Source organism: Leguminivora glycinivorella, chromosome 25, assembly GCF_023078275.1.
Source record: "Leguminivora glycinivorella isolate SPB_JAAS2020 chromosome 25, LegGlyc_1.1, whole genome shotgun sequence".
Lineage (NCBI taxonomy): Eukaryota > Metazoa > Arthropoda > Insecta > Lepidoptera > Tortricidae > Leguminivora > Leguminivora glycinivorella.
This window is the reverse complement of record NC_062995.1, coordinates 9,522,689-9,544,444: the sequence shown is the minus strand read 5'-3', so window position 1 is coordinate 9,544,444 and position 21,756 is coordinate 9,522,689. Positions and strand designations below refer to the sequence as shown.

Sequence of the window (21,756 nt, the reverse complement as noted above, 5' to 3'; positions counted from 1 at the left end):
GTACCTAGGTACTTGTTCACGATGCTGTATAAAGGCATTTACATAACAGGTAACAATAATTATAATTAGCTACACATTAAAAAAAGAACTTGGCCCAGAAGACAGTTAGTAGTATATCGATACCTCTTAAGTATACTTACTGAGACTGAGACAAGTGACAATTTTCAATTTTACTAGGTACATTTACCTTTCACGAAAAATTCATGTTGAAATTCGCATTAGTTTTGGAAATAAAGTTTTCTTCAGAAATCTCGAAAACCATTCAATCGCCTTTCATAATATGTGCACTGCTTATGTGTCATGTACCGTTGAATAATTATACGACTTAAAAAAAATCAATTTGAGCAATTTTTCAGTGAACGAAATGAAACAACAAATGCATGTGATAAACGTGTAAAATATGTATGTAATGAACTAGATTGTATTACGATGCTGTATAAATGCATTTATACAACAGGTAACAATACACTTAGCTATACGAAAACCCCTGTATTTTCGAATCCCTTTGCATCATCTGCTGACATTAAAGACAGTGAAAGTGTTTGATTTTTAGCACAAGACCTCTCTGTATGAGTTCAGATACCAGCGCTTCCTCCAGTCCGTATCTAAAGTAAAACAAGACATTTCGTCCCTCCCTCCAACTGAAGGAGAAGCGATGGAGCACTCATTCCGCACATACCACCAGGTGCAGACTTGGCTTGGATGCGATATTTATGATGAGCAATGGAGATGGGCATGGAGCGAAAGCAACTTACTGATTCATGTGCAAATCAAAGTACTTAGCAGCTGCTCCGGAAGAAATACTGAAGTTAATATTTTGCCGGTGCACCACAGATTGTAGTAGTGGTAGATGTGGGTGTGAGGCCTTTATGTATAGCTAAGTGTATTGTTACCTGTTGTGTAAATGCATTTAAACATCATCGTAATACAATCAAGTTCATTACATATTATTAGTTGTATCAGTATCAGTATTCCACACTTTTTTTACCTCCCTCCACTATGACTGCACGGGGTACAGTTGTGCATGTGACTTGTCTCAGTATACCTACACTGTTCGATATTAAAGAATATGTTAGTTTCATCAGTATACGTTACTTTGTTTCCAAAACTAATGCGAATTTCAGCATGAATTTTCCGTGGAAAATTGAAAATTGTCACTTGTCTCAGTCTCAGTAAGTATACTTAGGAGGTATCGATATACTACTAACTGTCTTCTGGGCCAATTTTTTTTTATGTGTAGCTAATTATAATTATTGTTACCTGTTATGTAAATGCCTTTATACAGCATCGTAATACAATCCAGTTCATTAAATACATATTTTACACGTTTATCACATAGGTACATTATTTGTTGCTTCTTTTCGTTCACTGAAAACATTGCTCAAAGTGAATTTTTTTTAAAAGTCGTATAATTATTCAACGGTACGTGACACATAAGCATATGTACACATATTATGAAAGGTGATTGAATGGTCTACAAGATTTCTGAAGAAAGCTTTTGTCTAAGATAAATATTTTTCAAGATATGGAGCAATGTATAAAGTAAAAAGTAGGGGGATGACGGTTTTTTAAAAATTGACAGTTTTTAGGAGCCCATACCTAGACAACGGTTAAGAATAGAAAAAAGTTTCTAGATCAAAGTTATAGAGAATTTTATATGCTTTCGAAGTGTAGTAAACCAAAATTTCGTATGACGCATAGTTTTTGAAATATGAGCAAAAAACCAAAAAATGGGACCTTTTTCATCCCCCCCTCTTCGAGCTCACGTCCAAAGTCCGAGGACTTTTAGTATGTTTGTCTCCTGACTATCCCTAACAACATCCCGTAGTGAAACTTTCTGCTTTCGGCCATTCCATCTAGAATCGCTCGTTGACCAAGCTAGCACACCACACAAAATGTACAAAAAATTATATGAAAACTTCAAAGTGGATCCGGAGGCAGAAGATTAATTCCAATTGCAAAATAATTTGAAATACTGTTTATTTGCATCAGTTTGCATGTTTTTGTAACTGTGCCCAATGAAAATATAATACTTTTTTTTTCTCCATACAAGAGTGACCCACCCTAGTATATATACAGTAGGTACCTAACATAATACACAGTTGTTTCCCAACTATAATTATAACAAGTAACGTTTTCATTACCGTCTATACAGCGGTGTTAGCCTGAAACTTATAACTAGCATGTTTTGCATCCAGAATGTATAACATCTTGTAAATTTGCGCACAAATCCGACACGGAGCACATAAACATGAGTTTTGCATAATTCGCCAAGTTTTGAAGTTGCCGAGTTCACTAGTGTTGGGAAATATTGCCGAGTAGATGTCGGAAATACTGCCAGTTTTGATAGTAGACAAAATTAAAATTTTGAAAAACCCCCGACCGCGTAATGGACCGATTTTCATGAAACGTGGCTAAGAACACTCCCGAATAACTCAGCTTTCAAACAAAAAAAACTAAATCGAAATCGGTTCATCCATTCGGGAGCTACGATGCCACAGACGGACAAATAGACACAGACAGACACATCAAACTTATAACACCCCGTTGTTTTTGCGTCGGGGGTTAAAAAGAGGATATGTATATTATTTTTCAACTCCATTACTTAAATTTGAAAACTAGAAATGGCTACTAAGGTGCAGTCAACCAATCTGAATCCTAGGCCACTGTAGAACCCTTTCACTGTAAAAGTAGAACTGACTTCTATAGCAAATTAAGCACGGTGTCAATACGACAGGGTTTTAGAGTGGCCTAGGATTCTTATTAATTGATTGTATTTTGCGAAACTTACAAATTGAAAGAAGTAGAGTCTGACATTGCTGGCAGTATTCTCAAAAGCATGAGAATATTCAGAATCCATACTTAATATGATAAATACCAGAGTGTGTGTATCTGTGTATGTCTGTCTGTGTGTTAAATCTTCACGCTTTAACCGTTGAATTATTTAGTTTATGACATAGGGAATCTTTTATGCCAGAAATTTCTAAGGGTAAAGGTGAATCTTATTTATAAAATAAATATGTAAATGTACCAAATGTATGTATGTATGTTTTCTTGATCAAATCGGGGAAATATTGCAAAAAGGCCAGGTCAGAAGTACTCGAAACCGACGAGCGTGTATGAGAAACGTTATGAAAGTGTGTGAAGCGAAAGTGGTTTGTCAGGATCGTAGTAAATGGAAATCCGTGATCTCTGCCTACCCCTCTGGGAAACAGGCGTGATTGTATGTATGTATGTAAATGTACCAATGTATTCAAACACAATTGACATTGTTTTATGAATAAATATCTATCTATCTATCTTAATTAGACCCTTTATATACCTACTTGAGGAAGCGCCTGGTAAACGATGTCAGCATTTTGATCAAATGAAGTTACTATTTTATCAGTCGTTATCTAAATTACTTATTCAACGAAGTCAAAGTTGCTGGTAAGTTTGTTGTAAATATTGCCAAATGAAAATATTGCCAACAGATGGCACATCACTATAACCCATGGTTACAGCTGCGAGCGACTGTTTGCTTAATACGTACTTTATGTGATGCATTAAAAATGACTTTTTACACTTTTGTTGAAACATGGAGCCGTGAGAAATGGTTCCAGTTATGGATTTTTTGTAAAGCAAAACGTTGATTTATAAAACAAACTTGATTTTCTTTGTAGTTTAAAAATTGGATATCTTTCATTTAAAGTTCCGGCAATTTGTTTCTACAATGAAAGCATCAGCTAAATGATTTGACGACCGGTCTGGCGCAGTTGGTAGTGACCCTGCCTGCTAAGCCGCGGTCCCGGGTTCGAATCCCCGTAAGGGCATTTATTTGTGTGATGAACACAGATATTTGTTCCTGAGTCATGGATGTTTACTATGTATATAATATTTGTATATTATATATATCGTTGTCTGAGTACCCACAACACAAGCCTTCTTGAGCTTACCGTGGGATTCGGTCAATCTGTGTAAGAATGTCCTGTAATATTTATTTATTATTTATTATTATTTAATGATTACATTACATCGCCTTTAAATGTATACAATAAATAGGTACTCTTTCATTTGGTTTGTTTAATTAGAAGTCATTCTAGAATTAGCAGTTAGAGCGCACAAACTACTTAAATACTGGTTTGTAATTCATTGTTTAGTCCTATTTCTTTCCTTCTTTTTTTACATCCTTATGTTACATTTATGTAAACTTAAACATTGCTAATCGCATGTTTGTCTCTCAGAGCAAAATGGCTACTGGTGTAAAAAGATTGGCAATATGCCGTAAACAGCGAACCTTCCCTTAAAGCTCGGCCACACATGCGCGTTTTGATAGCGTAGGCGGAGCGGTAGCGGAGCGCAACGATAGCGGTGCGCCGGACGAACGCTGGCGTTGCGCTCAGCGGACGCCGGCGGGAACTATCGAGCGCGGATTGCGAGCGGAATGCGCGCGGATTGCGAGCGGAACGCTAGCGTTCCGCCGACGCACCGCTATCATTGCACAACGCTGACGCTACGCTATCAACACGCTTTATGTGTGGCGGAGGCTTTAAAGTTAACGGAAATCAATAAAGACACGTATACCTACGTCTTTGGTATTAATAGGACAAAATGATAGTTTTATAGCCAATCTTTTATCCAATCTGCGTGGATTTGTGCTGAAATGACAGATGGGTAGGGCAGATTTGTGGGGAATCGAGTGATTGAATAGTTCTATTTTTATCTGGAGAAACGGAATTTATAGGTATAAGTAGGTATATTTCCACGGGAAAGGCAATTTTAGATAGGTACGTAGTTACTGTAATGCTAGCTTTTGCCCGCGGCTTCGCTCGCGGAAAGAGACAAAAAGTAGCCTGATCTCACTCTCCATCCCTTCAACTAACACCAACCTAAATAATTACATAGATTCCTCACTCTGTTTTACCGTGAAAGACGGGCAAACAAACACACACTTTCCCATTTATAATATTAGTATGGATAACTGAATATTAGTATGGATTAGTTGTTTTTTTTTTTATAACTAAACCACAAACCCGCATTAACTTTAGCCACGCTTTTCTGAGACCAAAATAAATAAATGTTACTTTATTTATAAGAATTAAAAAAATACCAATTTTTACGTTTTTTTTTCTTCTTGTGTTTATGTTGTCCATAAAAACAAGAAAAAAATAATACGCAAATATTATTCGTAAAGTTGGCACTTAAAATGAGTTTTTTCTTCAAAAACCTAATTCGAAATCGCATTATCTGAAAAGGTTTAGAGGTCTGGTTCATTAAAACCAAAATTATTCAAACGAAATTTTTATTAGAACAGAACTGCAAATTACACTGTATTTTATCACTGAACTAATTCAAATTTCACAGACTTAATACACTCCAAGACCGGCTCCAAGACCGGCTCCAAGACCGGCGCCTAGCCCCGCGTTAAGGCCTAGCCCCCCGCCAAGGCCTAAGCCCCCTCCTAGACCTAGCCCCCCTCCGAGGCCGAGGCCTAACCCGCCGCCGAGGCCAGCGTTACCGAAGCCTTGAGCGTAACCGGGGAATCCTCCGTAACCGGGGTAACCCATGCCAGGCATCATTCCGATGTTGCTGAGGCCGCCGTAACCTGAAAGTACATAATATTTTTGGGCCATTCTTTCAAAGTTGTCCACCCCACTTTTTTTGTGACATGGGTATTTTTTTCGCGATTCATACTCAGAATCGCGAAGTCTTTCGATACTGATAGGAGAAAAAAAATGTCCCAAGATTTCCATACATTTTTTAAATCTTCCATTCCGTTACTGCCATACAAAATGTATGAAAAAATGGTAACGGAATGGGAAAAAACCTTGGGACACTTTTTTTCTCCTATTAGGATTGAAAGAGCACGCGATTTTGAGTGGGAACCACATAAAAATTTCCAAATCCAAAAAAAAGTGGGGTGGTCAACTTTGAAAAAAATGGCTCTTTTACGGCCTGTTTCAAATCAAGGGTGAACAGCATCTTCTTGGCAAGCTCACTCCATTATTGGTCACGTCTTTGCTTTTGGCTAGGCTGTGGCCATGAGTAAGCCCATTTATAGTTTAAAAAAAATATCTCCAGTTAAAACTAGATAGATAAAAAATAACACTTCTTCTTTCCTTCACCTGCAAGAAGAAAGAGAAGGTGGTATTTTTTTATCTGACAGATAGCTAGCGAAGTTGTGGCTGACAACCTTTCATGACTTGGTTAACCAATTGGCAGTATTTTCTCGAGCTTTACGGATTTGATTGATATAGCTGCCATACAAGGCTAAAGCATGTCGTAAGCGATTTTCTCATGGAATGCCCTTACACTGGCCTAGGATTCAAATTGGTTCAATCAATCAATCATTATTTTTTTGAAATAAAACATAACTAAATGCATGCAAATACAATTATAAAATGTCACTCAAGAAAATCAAGAAAATATAATAAAACAAACACAACAATTATTATAAATGAAAATATAGCCCAGAATATCACAGTCAGAAATGTCAGAATCACAAAAAAAGCTACAATACAGATTTCATGCTTACTACTACAATTAATATCCGTGGTATTACCGTTTGGTGACGGGTTAAGAATTTTACCACCCCCTTTCTTCCCGTGGGTGTCATAGAAGGCGACTGTGGGATATGGGGTAAATTGTGGCGTAGGCGAGAGGCTGGCAACCTGTCACTGCAATGTCACAGTTTCGTTTTCTTTCAACCCCTTATTTGCCAAGAGTGGCACTGTAACTTTAGCAGTTTCATGTGCTCTGTCTACCCCTATATGGGAAACAGGCGTGATTGTATGTATGTATGTACTACAATTAATATTACACTACACACACACACACACACACACCACACACACACAATCACGCCTGTATCCCATAAAGGGGTAGGCAGAACACATGAAACTACTAAAGCTTCAGTGCCACTCTTGGCAAATAAGGGGTTGAAAGAAAACGAAACCGTGACATTGCAGTGACAGGTTGCCAGCCTCTCGCCTACGCCACAATTTAACCCAATTTAACCCTGATTTGTAATTTTACACTGACTGTACATCATTTCAAAAGTTGTTTGTTAACAATACTTACCATAATACATGGGCTGTGTTGGAATGGTCTCACAGACCGTCATACCCCCCATACTCCCCATGGGGTCAAACATTCCAGGGCTAGGGCATAAGGGCTTGCCGGCAGCCAGGGAAGTTAGTCCTGCAATATACCACATATGAATATATATATGTATATATCTCTACGTTCGTGTTTTAATTTATCGCCACTCGTTTTGCATTTCTTATTTATTGAACTTGTAATGTACTATTTATTGTAGTTTCTATATTTTACTAAATTACCAAAAACTGGATAGGGCTGTAATTGGTTAATCAAAATAATAGAATCTGGTTAAAAACATCACGAGAATCAATTGAGTTGCAAACCTGTAGAAGAGAACATCCGGATTCCGGACATAGAAGAAGTAAATCGAGTTAAAATGTAAACCTCCGTTGTCGCTGCGGTCAATTACATACTATGCGTACGCCAAAATACAAGTATTACCGTTATGTTGCTACATATAATAGTTTAAAATCGAATTAGGTATGCTATGACTAATTCACTATGAATAAAGTTCGTATTAGGCAGGGGCACGTGCCTTTTGTGGTTAGAAAGGGAGACAAACTGCTATTACTAACTACTAAGGTTATTAAAATTAATTTAAGCGGGCTAAATAATGTTTCCGTGCTTTTGCAAACCAGGGTACGTAGCCGAATGGCACAAACGCTCACGAAACACTCACGAAACGAAACGCTCGTAGATATCTATGTCTATCGCTCTTGCGTATTAGCGCGACAGAGCAAGACTTACCTTTCACGGCGTTTCGTTTTCGTTCTATAATAACTTAAAAAGTTTACGCTCCCCGAAATCAAATTATTACTTAGCTAATGTCTAATATGTGCACTTGACCACGGCCCGCGCTTTTATGGGGGGCGCGCCCCACAATTTGAAAAACACTGGTCTAAACTGTTTATATTAGTTTACACATGAGAGTTAATACATATGTTGAAAGATATGTTGAAAGAGTTTGTATATGACTTTTTGACGACCGGTCTGGCGTAGGTAATCGGTAGTGAGTCACTACTCACCCTGCTTTCTAAGTGATGATTCTAGGTTCTAATCCCGGTAAGTACCTACATTTGTTTGTGTGATGAAGACAGATATTTTTCTCTGAGTCATGGATTTTTTTTACATAGGAAATATATTCATATAAAATATTTCTTATTTTATTAAAACATATCAAGGTTAATTACATACTAATATAAATATAACATGATTGCCCTGGTGTGTAAATTTATTTACGTAACGCCTGGAGCTCAAGTGTCTTTTTTATATTATTATTATCTTATAAAATAATGTCCTTGTTATTTAACTTACCAAGGAGCAATAAGCAGAACTTGACGGCCATTTTGAAATGATGACTTTTACGAACAGAAATACGCTATTTATAGCAAAAATTGCTATTAAAGTTGACAAAATCATCCGATATGCCTCAACGGTTTTGAATACATAGGGATTTAATTAAGTTTTGTTTGGAAAACTTTTACATTCATAACTTTTAATTTGGTAAATATACTTTGTACGTTATCCGTGAATAATTTTATATGTATAGTCTATCAACCAAACCGCTGGTGGCCTAGCGGTAAGAGCGTGCGACTTTCAATCCGGAGGTCGCGGGTTCGAACCCCGGCTCGTACCAATGAGTTTTTCTGAACTTATGTTCGAAATGTCATTTGATATTAGCCAGTCGCTTTTCGGTGAAGGAAAACATCGTGAGGAAACCGGACTAATTCCAATAAGGCCTCGTTACCCTTTGGGAAGGTCAGATGGCAGTCGCTTTAGTAAAAGCTAGTGTCTACGCCAAATCTTGGGATTAGTTGTCAAAGCGGACCTCAGACTCCCATGAGCCGTGGCGAATGCCGGGATAACGCAAGGAGGATGATGATAGAGCTACATCTCGGACACTGGCGATCAAATATATGAAAGAGGCGCGTTCCTAGCACACAGTCTTAGCTCGTGTAGGTGAACGCGTACTATGCTTGTATGAGTGAGATATGACAGGTCGACTGTTTCTGTTTGACTGGCGGTAACTGTGAGGTAACCGAGAGGGGGTGGGCGGCACTTTCAGCGGGGAGCTGGAGTGGCCATATTGTACGATAATACTCTTTATTATACTGTGATAGAGGCGAAGGTTTAGTTCCCATAGACAAGATTTAGTTGACAAGATAGAAAACTTGGACTTGGAACATGCTGGAGATACAATAACTTTAAATTATTATTATTTTCCTTTATTTATTTTGCTTCTTAGGTTAAGCTTTTTATAATATGGATATAAAAGTAAAATACAAAAACACATACAAAACAATATAAAAAAACATATAAACACATTATAAAAAACCTAACCTAGGGTGCCGCCAGCAGCGGGGCAGGGCCCAAGCTGCCGGTGGTTAGGGCCGCAGAGAGAGGAACCGTCGGACTATCCGCGCCGTGTCCAAGATCACCGCCTTCTGCATCTGGCCCTTGATCCAGCCACCTAGCGAGAGTCTCTTAAGATGTTGGTCGAGACTCTTCACTATGAGACCGTTCGCTGAAACGACTATCGGAACAATGATCGTTGAATCAACATCCCACATGGCGGTTATCTCGTGAGCCAAGTCTAGGTACTTACTGGACTTGTCCTTCTCGGCTTTCACGAGATTCTCATCATGGGGGATGGTGATGTCAACGAGCACTGCCCGGCGTTGCAGTCGATCTATTATCACAATGTCAGGCTTATTGGCTACAATAGTCCTGTCAGTGATAATAGATCGATCCCAATAGAGCGTGGCACGACCATTTTCAAGAACTGGGGCAGGTAAGTACTTGTAGTACGGTACTTCGCGGTCCACAAGGCCGTATTGAAGAGCAAGTTGCTGGTGAATAATCCTGGCTACGAGATTATGTCTGTGCAAGTACTCGCCGTTAGCAAGATGAGAACAACCGGAAATGATATGCCTGAGTGACTCTCCGGGACGGCGGCATGCCCGACAAATGTCGACCGTACCGTCCTTCAGGATATATTTCCGGTAGTTGTTCGTCATCATAACTTCGTCCGCAATTGCACAGGCAAAACCCTCGGTTTCTCCGAAGAGGTCCCCGAATCGTAACCAGTTCACCGATGCGAGCAGGTCTACATCGGGTCCCGTGAGGGCCTTGTAGAACCGCCCGTGTAGCTGCTTGCTCTCCCATACCGCCTTGCGGTTCGCAGTACTTAGTACCACAGGTTTGCGCCAGTTCTCTTTCGCCAAGGAGAGCGGCGTGAGGTTTCCGTCAACTGCCACCACATCACGATGCATCCCACACTCGTTGTTAAGGAAGTAATTCCTGAGATTGTACACCTCACGGTTGTGGAGATCTTTGGCGTTTAGGAAGCCTCGACCTCCGCACTTCCGTGGGATGTACAATCTCATAACAGACGAGCGCGGGTGTAACATACGATGTGTGGTAAGCAGTGAACGGACCCTCCGATCCAGGGCGTCCAGCTCAGTCTGGGTCCACCGTAGTATGCCAAAGGAGTATGTGAGTAGAGGCATTACCCAGGCGTTAAAGGCGCGCACTTTGTTGCCTCCTGACAAAAGACTGTTAAGGACTTTTGTGAGCCGACTGAAAAAGCGCTCCTTCACCGACCGTCTAATGCCAATATCCTCAATACCCAACGACTGTGACATACCAAGGTACTTATAGGTTTCTGATTCAGAGATAGATCTGAACGACATCGTCTCAGAAAGTTGTAAATTTTCTGAGTTTACAACCTCCCCCCGCTGTACATGCATGACCGCACACTTATCGACACCAAACTCCATTCTGATGGCGGTACTGAAAACTTCAGTGGTTTTCAATAGCACCATCAGGTCTTGGGTGTTCGGTGCAAATAGTTTGAGATCGTCCATGTACAGAAGGTGAGAGATGACTTCACCCTCTCTCCGAAGCCGGCAACCTAGCCCAGAATCCTTCAGCAGCGTGCTGAGGGGATTCAGAGCTAGGCAGAACCATAATGGACTCAAACTGTCACCCTGGAATATTCCTCGCTCAATCCTTATGAAGCCAATCCCTGCCTCCTGGTTGACGAAGGACTGTGGTCCACTGTCTCATACATGCAGCCAGGAAGGATATTAAAGCTGCATCAAGTTTATACAGCTCCAATACCCTTCTCAGCCATGAATGAGGCACCGAATCATAGGCCTTCTTATAGTCAATCCAAGCGGCCGAGATGGCTCCCTTGTTCCGCCGAACTTGTTGGCAGATGGTCATGTCTATGAGGAGGAGCTCTTTAGTACCACGGGACCCAACCCTACATCCATTTTGAGCGGGAGCCAGAATGTTGTTAGCGACAATATGCGCGTTAATTTTTGCTCTCAAAATGGATGTAAGGAGCTTGTAAAGTGTAGGCAAGCACGTAATGGGTCTGTAGTTTTTTGCTTCCGTGGTACTACCGGACTTATAGAGCAGGAAAGTAACACCAGTTGTTAGGGAAGGTGGGAGAGAACCAAGATCGAGGGCTTGTTGAAATTGCGTTGCCAAACGCGAGTGCGAGCATCGAAACCATTTTAGCCAGAAGTTGTGCAATCCGTCCGGTCCAGGACTTTTCCAGTTCTGGGCCGTACGGGCAGCACAACTTACGTCGTCGGGGCTGATGGTGATAGCCCCCATAGGTTCGATGTTCTCGCACTCGCGTTCGACAACGGTCATCCACTCACTCTCCGTGTGTTCGACGGGCACCGACCAGATGCTACGCCAGAAATCAGACATGGCAGTAGCATCCGGCAGCCGCACGTCAGACACACGAGGGTCGGTTTCCTCCCACCTTCGGTATACTTTCCTTTGGTCGCTTTGAAAAAGACGATTCTGCTGGAATCGGTCCACACGCTTTCTGTAGCGGCGAATACGGCTTGCCCATGCATAGACTTTCTGCTTCAGGAAGTCGATGCGCTCTTATTATTATTATTAATAGCCTACATGGTGTCCCACTGCTGGGCAAAGGCCTCCCCCATGGATCTCCATCCGTCACGGTCCCGAGCAATCTCCGACCAGTCGCTAAGATATGCGTCCAGGTCATCCCGCCATCTCCGCCTAGGTCTGCCAGATCCTCGCCCGTCTTGCGGCACCCAATAATTATTATTATTTAATTTGTGAATAATTTGTGAATAATAAGACCGCCAGACTAAAGTGGGACTGGGCAGGCCACGTTTGTCGCATGCATCCGGATAGGTGGGCCAGCATAGCCACCAAGTGGATGCCTCAAATTAAGCGCGGACGTGGCAGGCCCAGACGGAGATGGCGGGACGACTTTGACACCTTCATGACTAATAGGGAACGTGCAAGAACTATTAGAGGGCAGCACTGGCCGACTAAAGCGACACTGCGCGGACAAAACGAAAAGCAAAAACTTTAACGTCCTTTAATTCATTTTAACGTCCTTTTATTCCCTATTTTAGCAAATATTGTGGATAAAAATATTTCCGTGACAAAGCAAAGTGACAGTTTGATAGTATTTGGTTTCCCATTATATCCACTAGATGGCAGACTCTCCAACGCTAGGGAATACAGAACCAGTACCAGTCCCAGAACCGGGACTGAGATTTCCGGTACTGGGAAAGAACCGGGAAATCCCGGTTCTTCGGTACTTTTCGGTACTGAGGGTTTACTAGTACATTTGTTGTAAAATTATGAATAAAACATAAAATGGAAGTCGTCGATAAGTTTTGCTACCTTAGGTCGACCGTATCCAACAATCGCTCGCTTGATGCAGAGATTGTTGGATAGATATTGGCCAAACATCTCACTATTTTTTATTATTATTAAGAGCCTGCGATGTCCCACTGCTGGGCAAGGGCCTCCCCTCACTTTTTCCATTCCTCCCGGTTTTGTGCAGTCCTCGGCCATTCTTTCAAAAAGGAGTCCAACTCGTTCCGCCATCGCATACGTGGTCTGCCGGGTCCCCGTTTTGGCCTGGGCTGCCACTCTGTGGTAATCTTGGCCCATAGCTCGTTCGGCCTTGCGCAGACATGACCGGCCCAGTCCCACTTCAGCTTTGCCGCTTTCCGAACTACGTCGACTATTTTTGTTTTGGAGCGCAGCGCAGCGTGGTGTCCCATGTCCATGAGTTTTCCCTTAAGTTATGAGTTGAATGTAACTGGGATCTATATCTTGATTGCGTAAAGCTGTGAAAATGGAATTGTGATGAAGACTGTCGAAAGCTTTAGAGTAATCGACAAATGCGATGTTCAATATACTGAGATTTTGTATTATTGGCATTTTTCGATAATTTGATTAAGGGCTTGTAGGTGGTCGGTGGTGGAGAGGCCTGGGCGGAATCCAGCCTGTTCGGGCGGTTGGTGCCAATCGAGTGTTCCCGAGATACGGTCTTCTACGATTTTAAGAAATATCTTGTACAGATGGGAGACAAGACTGATAGGACGGGAGTTTCCTATATTAAGACTTGTCTCCCTTCTTAAGAAGCAGAATGATGTTGGAGTGGCACATTTTTTGTGGAAAAGTTTGAGTGGTTATTATACATAGTATTAAACAGTTTGGTGATATACGGGATCAAAGTATGTTCTCCTACTTTCAGTGCTTCGGTGGTGATTCCATCCTCGCCAGGGCTTTTCCCGTACTTCATTTTTGAAGAACCATAATAAGAGCCATCTAAATATATAAAAGAAGAAGCTGACTGACTGACTGACTGACTGACTGACTGACTGACTGACTGACTGACTGACTGACATATCAACGCACAGCCGAAACCGCTGGTCCTAGAGATTTCAAATTTGGCACGTAGGTTCCTTATGTAGTGTAGAGGAGCACTAAGAGAGGATTTTCCAAAATTCACCTCCTAAGGGGGTCAAATGGGGGTTCAAAGTTTGTATGGGGAAACAAGATTAGTTTGACTATTTTATTCGAAACTTCACAGGAAGATTCCTTAAAACATACTGAATACGTATTTCAGGTTTTTTGAAAATTTAACCCGTAAAAGGGTGAAAAGGGGGTGATAAAGTCAAAAAATCAATATGGGTATCGTTTTTATGGTTTATCGGGTCGCTGATCACGATAAATACAACGCTTTTAAAATCTAACGAGGCGGAAGTGAAATACCTTCTACCCTGTTGTGGTGCAATGGGGTTTAAATATCAAAAATATATATAAAAGAAGATATTGACTGACTGACTGACATATCAACGCACAGCCGAAACCGCTGGTCCTAGAGATATCAAATTTGGCACGTTGGTTCCTTATATAGTGTAGAGAAGCACTAAGAAAGGATTTTTCAAAATTCGCCTCCTAAGGGACTCAAATGGGGGTTCAAAGTTTGTATGGGGAAACAAGATTAGTTTGACTATTTTATACGAAACTTCACAGGAGGATTCCTAAAGACATATGACTAAATACATGTTTCATGTTTTTTGAAAATTTGACCCCTAAAGGGGTAAAGTCAAAAACACAATATGGGTATCGTTTTTATGGTTTATCGGGTCGCTGATTACGATAAATACAACGATTTTAAAATCTAATGAGGTGGAAAAGAAATTTTCTGGGGATAGGAGAGAGGGATAGGGATAGGGATAGGGATAGGGATAGGGATAGGGATAGGGATAGGGATAGGGATAGGGATAGGGATAGGGATAGGGATAGGGATAGGGATAGGGATAGGGATAGGGATAGGGATAGGGATAGGGATAGGGATAGGGATAGGGATAGGGATAGGGATATGGATAGGGATAGGGATAGGGATATGGATAGGGATAGGGATATGGATAGGGATAGGGATAGGGATAGGGATATGGATAGGGATAGGGATATGGATATGGATAGGGATAGGGATATGGATAGGGATAGGGATAGGGATAGGGATAGGGATAGGGATAGGGATAGGGATAGGGATAGGGATAGGGATAGGGATAGGGATAGGGATAGGGATAGGGATAGGGATAGGGATAGGGATAGGGATAGGGATAGGGATAGGGATAGGGATAGGGATAGGGATAGGGATAGGGATAGGGATAGGGATATGGATAGGGATAGGGATAGGGATATGGATAGGGATAGGGATAGGGATAGGGATAGGGATAGGGATAGGGATAGGGATAGGGATAGGGATATGGATAGGGATAGGGATAGGGATATGGATAGGGATAGGGATAGGAATAGGGGACGGGAACGGGGACGGGGATAGGGATAGGGGAGGGACGGGGATAGGGACGGGACGGGGACGGGGACGAGGACAAGGATAGAGATAGGGACGGGGATAAGAATAGGGATCGGGGTCGGAATAATCGGTCGGCAATCGATATCTAGGCGATATCGATTGCCGACCGACTAATCGATATTGTAAGCGATAATGCAAGGAAGTACTTTTTATCCTACCGACCATAGCGCCGAGATACTGACTATGTGGGTTGTATGAAGTTTCCCCAGTATAAATAGGTAAAATACATACATATTCGTACCTACTATACCTACGCTGTGGTCGCTGTGTAACAATTCTACAATCATTGCAAGAATTTCTTTTAAAACAATAGTAATATGTGTAAGGTACAGTCAGCCAAAAAGCAGTGTAAGGTTCTTGGCTGACCGAAAAGCAAATAGATCAGTTACAGTGGCCCCCCAGTCGAGAATTGCCCCGCTTTACCTTAATCGAAATAATCGCGGACAAATGTACCTACAAAGAAACCTACGGATCCAAATGAAAATCTTATTTTTTGTAAACGTTTCAATAAGAATACTTTTATTACGCGGGCGAAGCCGCGGGTAAAAGCTAGTATATTATATACTTCATGTTCCGTAACTGGCGGGATAGCTTTGAAGATTTCTTCTAAATCAGGCACAGGCTGTGAGTATGTGGGAGATTCAGAGTAAAGGGTTTTGTAGAATACCGAAAAGTACCGAAGAACCGGGATTTTATAACATTAGTACCGGTACCCAAAGAGGTCAAAAATCCCGGGATTTCCCGGTACTTTTGGTACCGGGAATTCCCGGGAGCATTCCCTATCCAACGCGCACGGTCCCTATTGGCCAGAAATAGCACAACAACGGGAGCTGTGGAAATCATGGGGAGAGGCCTTTGCCCAGCAGTGGGACACATAAAAACGGGCTATCTAAAAAAAAAGTGAATAATATGCTCGCTTTAAACGGCTCGGCCTAGTTTGGGAACCACTGTTTTAACCCTTGTTGTAATGTTTTCGCCTCAATAAACGATTTTCATTTCATTTATACGGCTTTGGCTTTACGCCGGAAAGTAGACTATTCTCATTACCTATAGAGTATAGACCCTATAGGTAAGTAAAATCAAAACTACACCGTGTTTTTTTTTGTTTTCCGTTAAATTCGACATACCGTTAGGTTCGTTATCAGGAACCAGTCTGTATATAAATAACTTTTAGTTAAATTCGCAAAAAAAATTTTTATCGTTTTCATACATAATAGATTTAGTGTCAAGTGATTGACGGCACATGTAAAAACAAGTAACATTGGGTTAGTGGTAAAGGCTGTTCAGTAATTATTTATTTATTTTTTTAATAACTCGATAACGGTAAGAGCTAAGACGCTAGTTTCTTAGAGAAATTGATTGTATTTAGATTATTTAGATCATAAAGAACCATCCCTTAAGGTTCACGAAATTCAATTTAAACAGGGTGTATAACAACTTGTTCTTTTCTATGTATTTTTATAGTTGGTGTACGATATGATATATATTTTTTACAATGTTTTATTTTCGACGGTTAGCTGGAAGAGATTCTTTTAGATAAGTTCGCCTTTGCATTTCAATTACTTACTGTATTTTTTCCTAACTCCGTTTTGTGTACACAAATGCTACCTACTTATGATTTTAAGGATTCCTAAAATAATTTAAAATCGTTTTACAAATAACCTGCAAAGTTACAAACACTCAAAAAATTACAAACAGAATTTAATTAACACAAAAATGTTGGCAGAATCAGTGGACCGTTGAAGAATGGACAATAACAGACTAAATTAGTTTCTTCAATATATATACTGAGGATATCCGAAATGTAAAACAGTTCGATCAATCATGGCCACCAGGACCTCCTTTTTGATCCTTGGTAAGTTCTTTTCGACCGGTTTGGCCTAATCGGTAGTGACCCTGCCTGCTACACCGCGGTCCCGGGTTCGAATCCCGGTAAGGGCATTTATTTGTGTGATGAGCACAGATATTTGTTCCTGAGTCATGGATGTTTTCTATGTATTTAAGTATTTGTATTATTATATATATCGCTGTCTGAGTACCCATAACACAAGCTTTCTTGAGCTTACCGTGGGACTCAGTCAATCTGTGTAAGAATGTCCTATAATATTTATTATTTATTTATTTAAATAAATAAATAAATATTGGGGACACCTTACACAGATCAACTTAGCCCCAAACCACAGTATAATAAAGAGTACTATCGTACAGTATGGCCACTCCCGCTCCCCGCTGAAAGTGCCGCCCACCCCCTCTCAGTTACCTGACAGTTACCGCCTGTCAAAAACGCGAACAATCGACCTGTCATATCTCACTCATACAAGCATGGTACGCGTTCACCTACACGAGCTTATAATGTGTGCTAGGAACGCGCCTCTTTCATAATATTTGATCGCCAGTGTCCGAGATGTGCCCAAACTAAGCAAAGCTTGTACTATGAGTGCTAAGCGACGATATACATACTTAAATAGATAAATACATACTTATATACATAGAAAACATCCATGACTCAGGAACAAATATCTGAGCTCATCACACAAATAAATGCCCTTACCGGGATTCGAACCCAGGACCGCGGCTTAGCAGGCAGGGTCACTACCGACTGAGCCAGACCGGTCGTCAAATATTGCCATTAACTTCTCTTCCCTGCTAGGGGGTCAAAGTGACACTTTTTTCACTGCTATGAGTGAGCAAAACTCTTTCCTGTTCAAAAACATATTTTTGTACATTTATTATTTAATTTGTTTTTGCAAACAATTTTTTTTCTTTTAAATATTAGAACTCCGCTCTCTAAAATGAATGAACCCATATTACTTAATATTATAAATGGGAAAGTGTGTGTGTCTGTTTGTTTGTCCGTCTTTCACGGCAAAACGGAGCGACGAATTGATCTGATTTTTTAAGTGGAGATAGTTGAAGGGATGGAGAGTAACATAGGGTACTTTTTGTCTCTTCCTAACCCCCCCGCTTTCCTAAAAAGGGGGGGGGGGTGGAAGTTTATAGAATTCCATAATTTTCGAATTTAAAGCGAGCGAAGCCGCTGGCAAAAGTTAGTCTGTTATAAATCGTGAAATTCTAATTTTTTAGGACTCCTCTGCTTGGCTAGAGCAAACCCCCTTTGCCCTGGAAACGCAGCGGTTTACGAAGCCCCCAGCAGCACCACAGTCTGCGAATCTACCTCCAACTTAGGCCTGAATAGTCTGGGCTATGGCGGTCTATGGGGACGTGGCTACGGCTATGGCGGTCTTGGAGGGACGACCGTTTGTGAGTCTACACCGAGCGTTGGCGCTACCGTCTGTGAAACTACACCCAGTATGGTACAACCATGTCATGGAAGCATCGGTGGCACCACAGTATGTGAAACAACACCTAATATGAACTTTGGGTTTGGGTATAATCCATATGCCAATTTTGGAGGAGGTGCTACGGTTTGTGAGACTGTACCTAATATAGGCGGGAGTGTTGGGGGTACAACAATCTGCGAGACTAAACCGACCGTAGGCTATGGAATGGGATATGGTATGGGCGGAATCGGTGGTGCCACAGTCTGTGAGACCATACCAAATGTGGGCTATGGAATGGGCTATGGTATGGGTGGGATTGGAGGTGCTACGGTTTGTGAAACTATCCCGAGTATAGGCTATGGAGGCTATGGAGGCTATGGTGGCTATGGAATTGGTGGGATTGGTGGGATTGGTACAACGGTTTGTGAGACCGTACCGAACGTAGGCTATGGAATGGGCTATGGTATGGGTGGTATTGGTGGGATCGGTGGGATCGGTGGTACTACGGTCTGCGAAACTATACCAAATGGCTATGGCATGGGCTATGGTATGGGTGGAATCGGTGGTATTGGTGGTGCTACCGTCTGTGAAACGATTCCTAACATAGGCTATGGAGGCTACGGTATCGGTGGAATGGGCTACGGTATGGGTGGGCTCGGCTACGGGATGGGTGGGATCGGTGGCACCACAGTTTGTGAAACTATACCAAACATGGGCTATGGAGGATACGGAATTGGCGGAATGGGCTATGGTATGGGTGGCATGGGCTACGGAATGGGTGGGATCGGTGGTACCACAGTTTGTGAAACTGTTCCAAACATGGGCTATGGAGGGTACGGTATCGGTGGAATGGGCTATGGTATGGGTGGAATGGGCTACGGTATGGGTGGAATGGGCTACGGCATGGGTGGAATCGGTGGTACTACTGTTTGCGAAACCATACCAAGCTATGGAGGGTACGGTATAGGTGGCATGGGCTGTGGAATGGGTGGAATCGGTGGTACCACAGTTTGCGAAACTGTGCCAAACATGGGCTATGGAGGGTACGGAATTGGTGGAATGGGTTACGGTATGGGTGGAATGGGCTATGGAATTGGTGGAATGGGCTGTGGTATGGGTGGGATCGGTGGTGCTACCGTCTGTGAAACTATACCAAGCGTAGGCTATGGGGGCTGTGGCATGGGTGGAATTGGTGGTATCGGTGGTAACACGGTCTGTGAGACCATATCAAACGTAGGTTATGGCGGCTGTGGTATGGGTGGGATTGGTGGTGCTACCGTCTGTGAAACTGTACCAAACGTAGGCTATGGCGGCTGCGGCATGGGCGGAATTGGTGGTACCACGGTCTGCGAGACTGTTCCGAACTTGAACTATGGAATGGGCTATGGCGGTCTGGGTTACGGTGGTCTAGGTCTTGGCGGGTCCACAGTCTGTGAAACTATACCAAGTTTATCCTATGGCTCAGGGTTAGGGTACCCATGGGGTATGCACCCTAGTTGTGGCTGTGGGTCTATGGGGTACGGAGGTATGGGTCTAGGTATGACTCCTTTTTTATGAAGAGCTCTTCTTCCCACAGGGACTTAAAAGTGGGAGGGAGATATCCGTTTCTGGTATATAACAAGTCCGAGTGTAGCGAATACCGCCATTTGTCTTATGGATTTTGATTGGTCTCATTGTCTGTTTAGAATTGTTTGCGCATAATTTTGTAATTTACAACTGATTATTTCTTTTTAAGTATACAGTGATTATGACGGCCAGTGGACTAATTTGGAGGATTCGAGTCAAAATTCTAAGAAGACACTTATACGAGTATTTGTGTTTGTCCTATCATACTCCTTGCGTTATCCCGGCATTTGCCACGGCTCATGGGAGCCTGGGGTCCGCTTTGACAACTAATCCCAAGATTTGGCGTAGGCACTAGTTTTCACGAAAGTGACTGCCATCTGCCGTTTCCTCACGATGTTTTCCTTCACCGAAAAGCGACTGTCACTGTGTTTGTCATATATAAGTATTATATTTGTTTCTACGTTATTTATGTTTAAAAATGTATTTAAATTTTTCCATTTCACTGTATATGATATAATTGATATAGTAGTTACTACGACAAGCATTATTTGAAGCGCGGATCGAGCTTCGTGCCCAGGGGGGGGGGTCACGTGGTAAAGGCCCAGGCCCCAGGGGGGGGGGTCACGTGGTCTATTTGTATGGCCAACCTAGGCTCCAGGGGGCATGACCCCCATGACCCCCCCCCTGGATCTGCGCATGCATTATTTAACTTCCTGAAGGATTAGTTCGATCAGTATGAATAGTTTCGTACTATGTATTTTTACTGTGCATTTAAATGAGCTATTTGATTTTGTACGAGACTAATAATAATATTATTAATTTAATATTAATTGGCGTAAACAAATTCTAAACAACAAGTTTTAGTTTTAGTTTACGAAGCATGTTGAAAACAGGTACTTCTGATGTATATGCAAAATATAATTGCCTTCCATTTTGTAACAAAAAATAACGCATACAATTTAGTAAAAAAATCGTGTGAAATATTTGATATGTATATATATTATCCATGTAATTATGTATATATAAGTATGGGGTTAGAATCCCGGTAAGGACATTTATTTGTGTGATGAGCACAGATATTTGTTCCTGAGTCATAAATGTTTTCTATGCCGTAGGACTCAGTGAATCTGTGTAAGATATCCAATATTTTTTTATTGAAAAAGGCAATCCACTTAGAATTTTTTTTAATATTATTGTATAGATTATACATCAATATATATAACTACCTAAAATATTTTATTGACTCGTTTTTTATGTATTATCTAAATCCTAAAATAGTTTTGCATATATGTCTGGATTGAAAAAAAAAAGTGAGAAGGTTAATTATTTCAAAACATAAAGACTGTATATATTTCATTGGCGATTAAATTATATATTATGTTTTTTGTTTTATTATTATTTTGTTATAATCCTTTGAGTATTCATAAAAAAACAACATTTATGCTGCGTATACCCGTAATTTATTCAATTGCATTCACGCTTACAAAAGTAGCCTTAAAATAATATATACAAATACAATAAAATACATAAATATTCACGATACCCTGGATATTTAAAATAACAGAATTCAGAATACGATTTCGAACATTCAACTTCGAGAAAGGTACTAAGGCACTGGTGCCACCACAAGCGAGTACCTAAGCAATGAAC

At 41.3% G+C, this 21,756-nt stretch overlaps 2 protein-coding genes across 3 annotated transcripts; one reads left to right on the top strand and one right to left on the bottom strand.

Annotated features, from left to right (window-relative positions):
• Nucleotides 1–5,264: 5,264 nt before the first annotated feature.
• LOC125239097 (glycine-rich protein 23-like) lies at nt 5,265–8,430 on the bottom strand. Of its 2 annotated transcripts, none has more exons than XM_048146581.1 (3): nt 8,395–8,430; nt 7,060–7,179; nt 5,265–5,584 (listed from the first exon to the last, which is right to left on the bottom strand). In XM_048146581.1, exons 1-3 carry the CDS (start codon nt 8,423–8,425, stop codon nt 5,346–5,348), a joined length of 390 nt encoding a protein of 129 aa, XP_048002538.1. In that variant the 5' UTR covers nt 8,426–8,430; the 3' UTR covers nt 5,265–5,345. The 2 variants fall into 2 exon arrangements, with proteins under 2 accessions (XP_048002538.1, XP_048002539.1); XM_048146582.1 differs by lacking the exon at nt 8,395–8,430 and adding an exon at nt 7,404–7,459.
• Nucleotides 8,431–17,097: 8,667 nt separating this feature from the next.
• Nucleotides 17,098–21,488, top strand: LOC125239094 (shematrin-like protein 2). The gene is made up of 2 exons (XM_048146578.1): nt 17,098–17,114; nt 18,344–21,488. The coding sequence occupies exon 2, from the start codon at nt 18,571–18,573 to the stop codon at nt 20,095–20,097; it is 1,527 nt and encodes a 508-aa protein (XP_048002535.1). The 5' UTR covers nt 17,098–17,114; nt 18,344–18,570; the 3' UTR covers nt 20,098–21,488.
• The last annotated feature ends 268 nt before the right edge of the window (nt 21,489–21,756 follow it).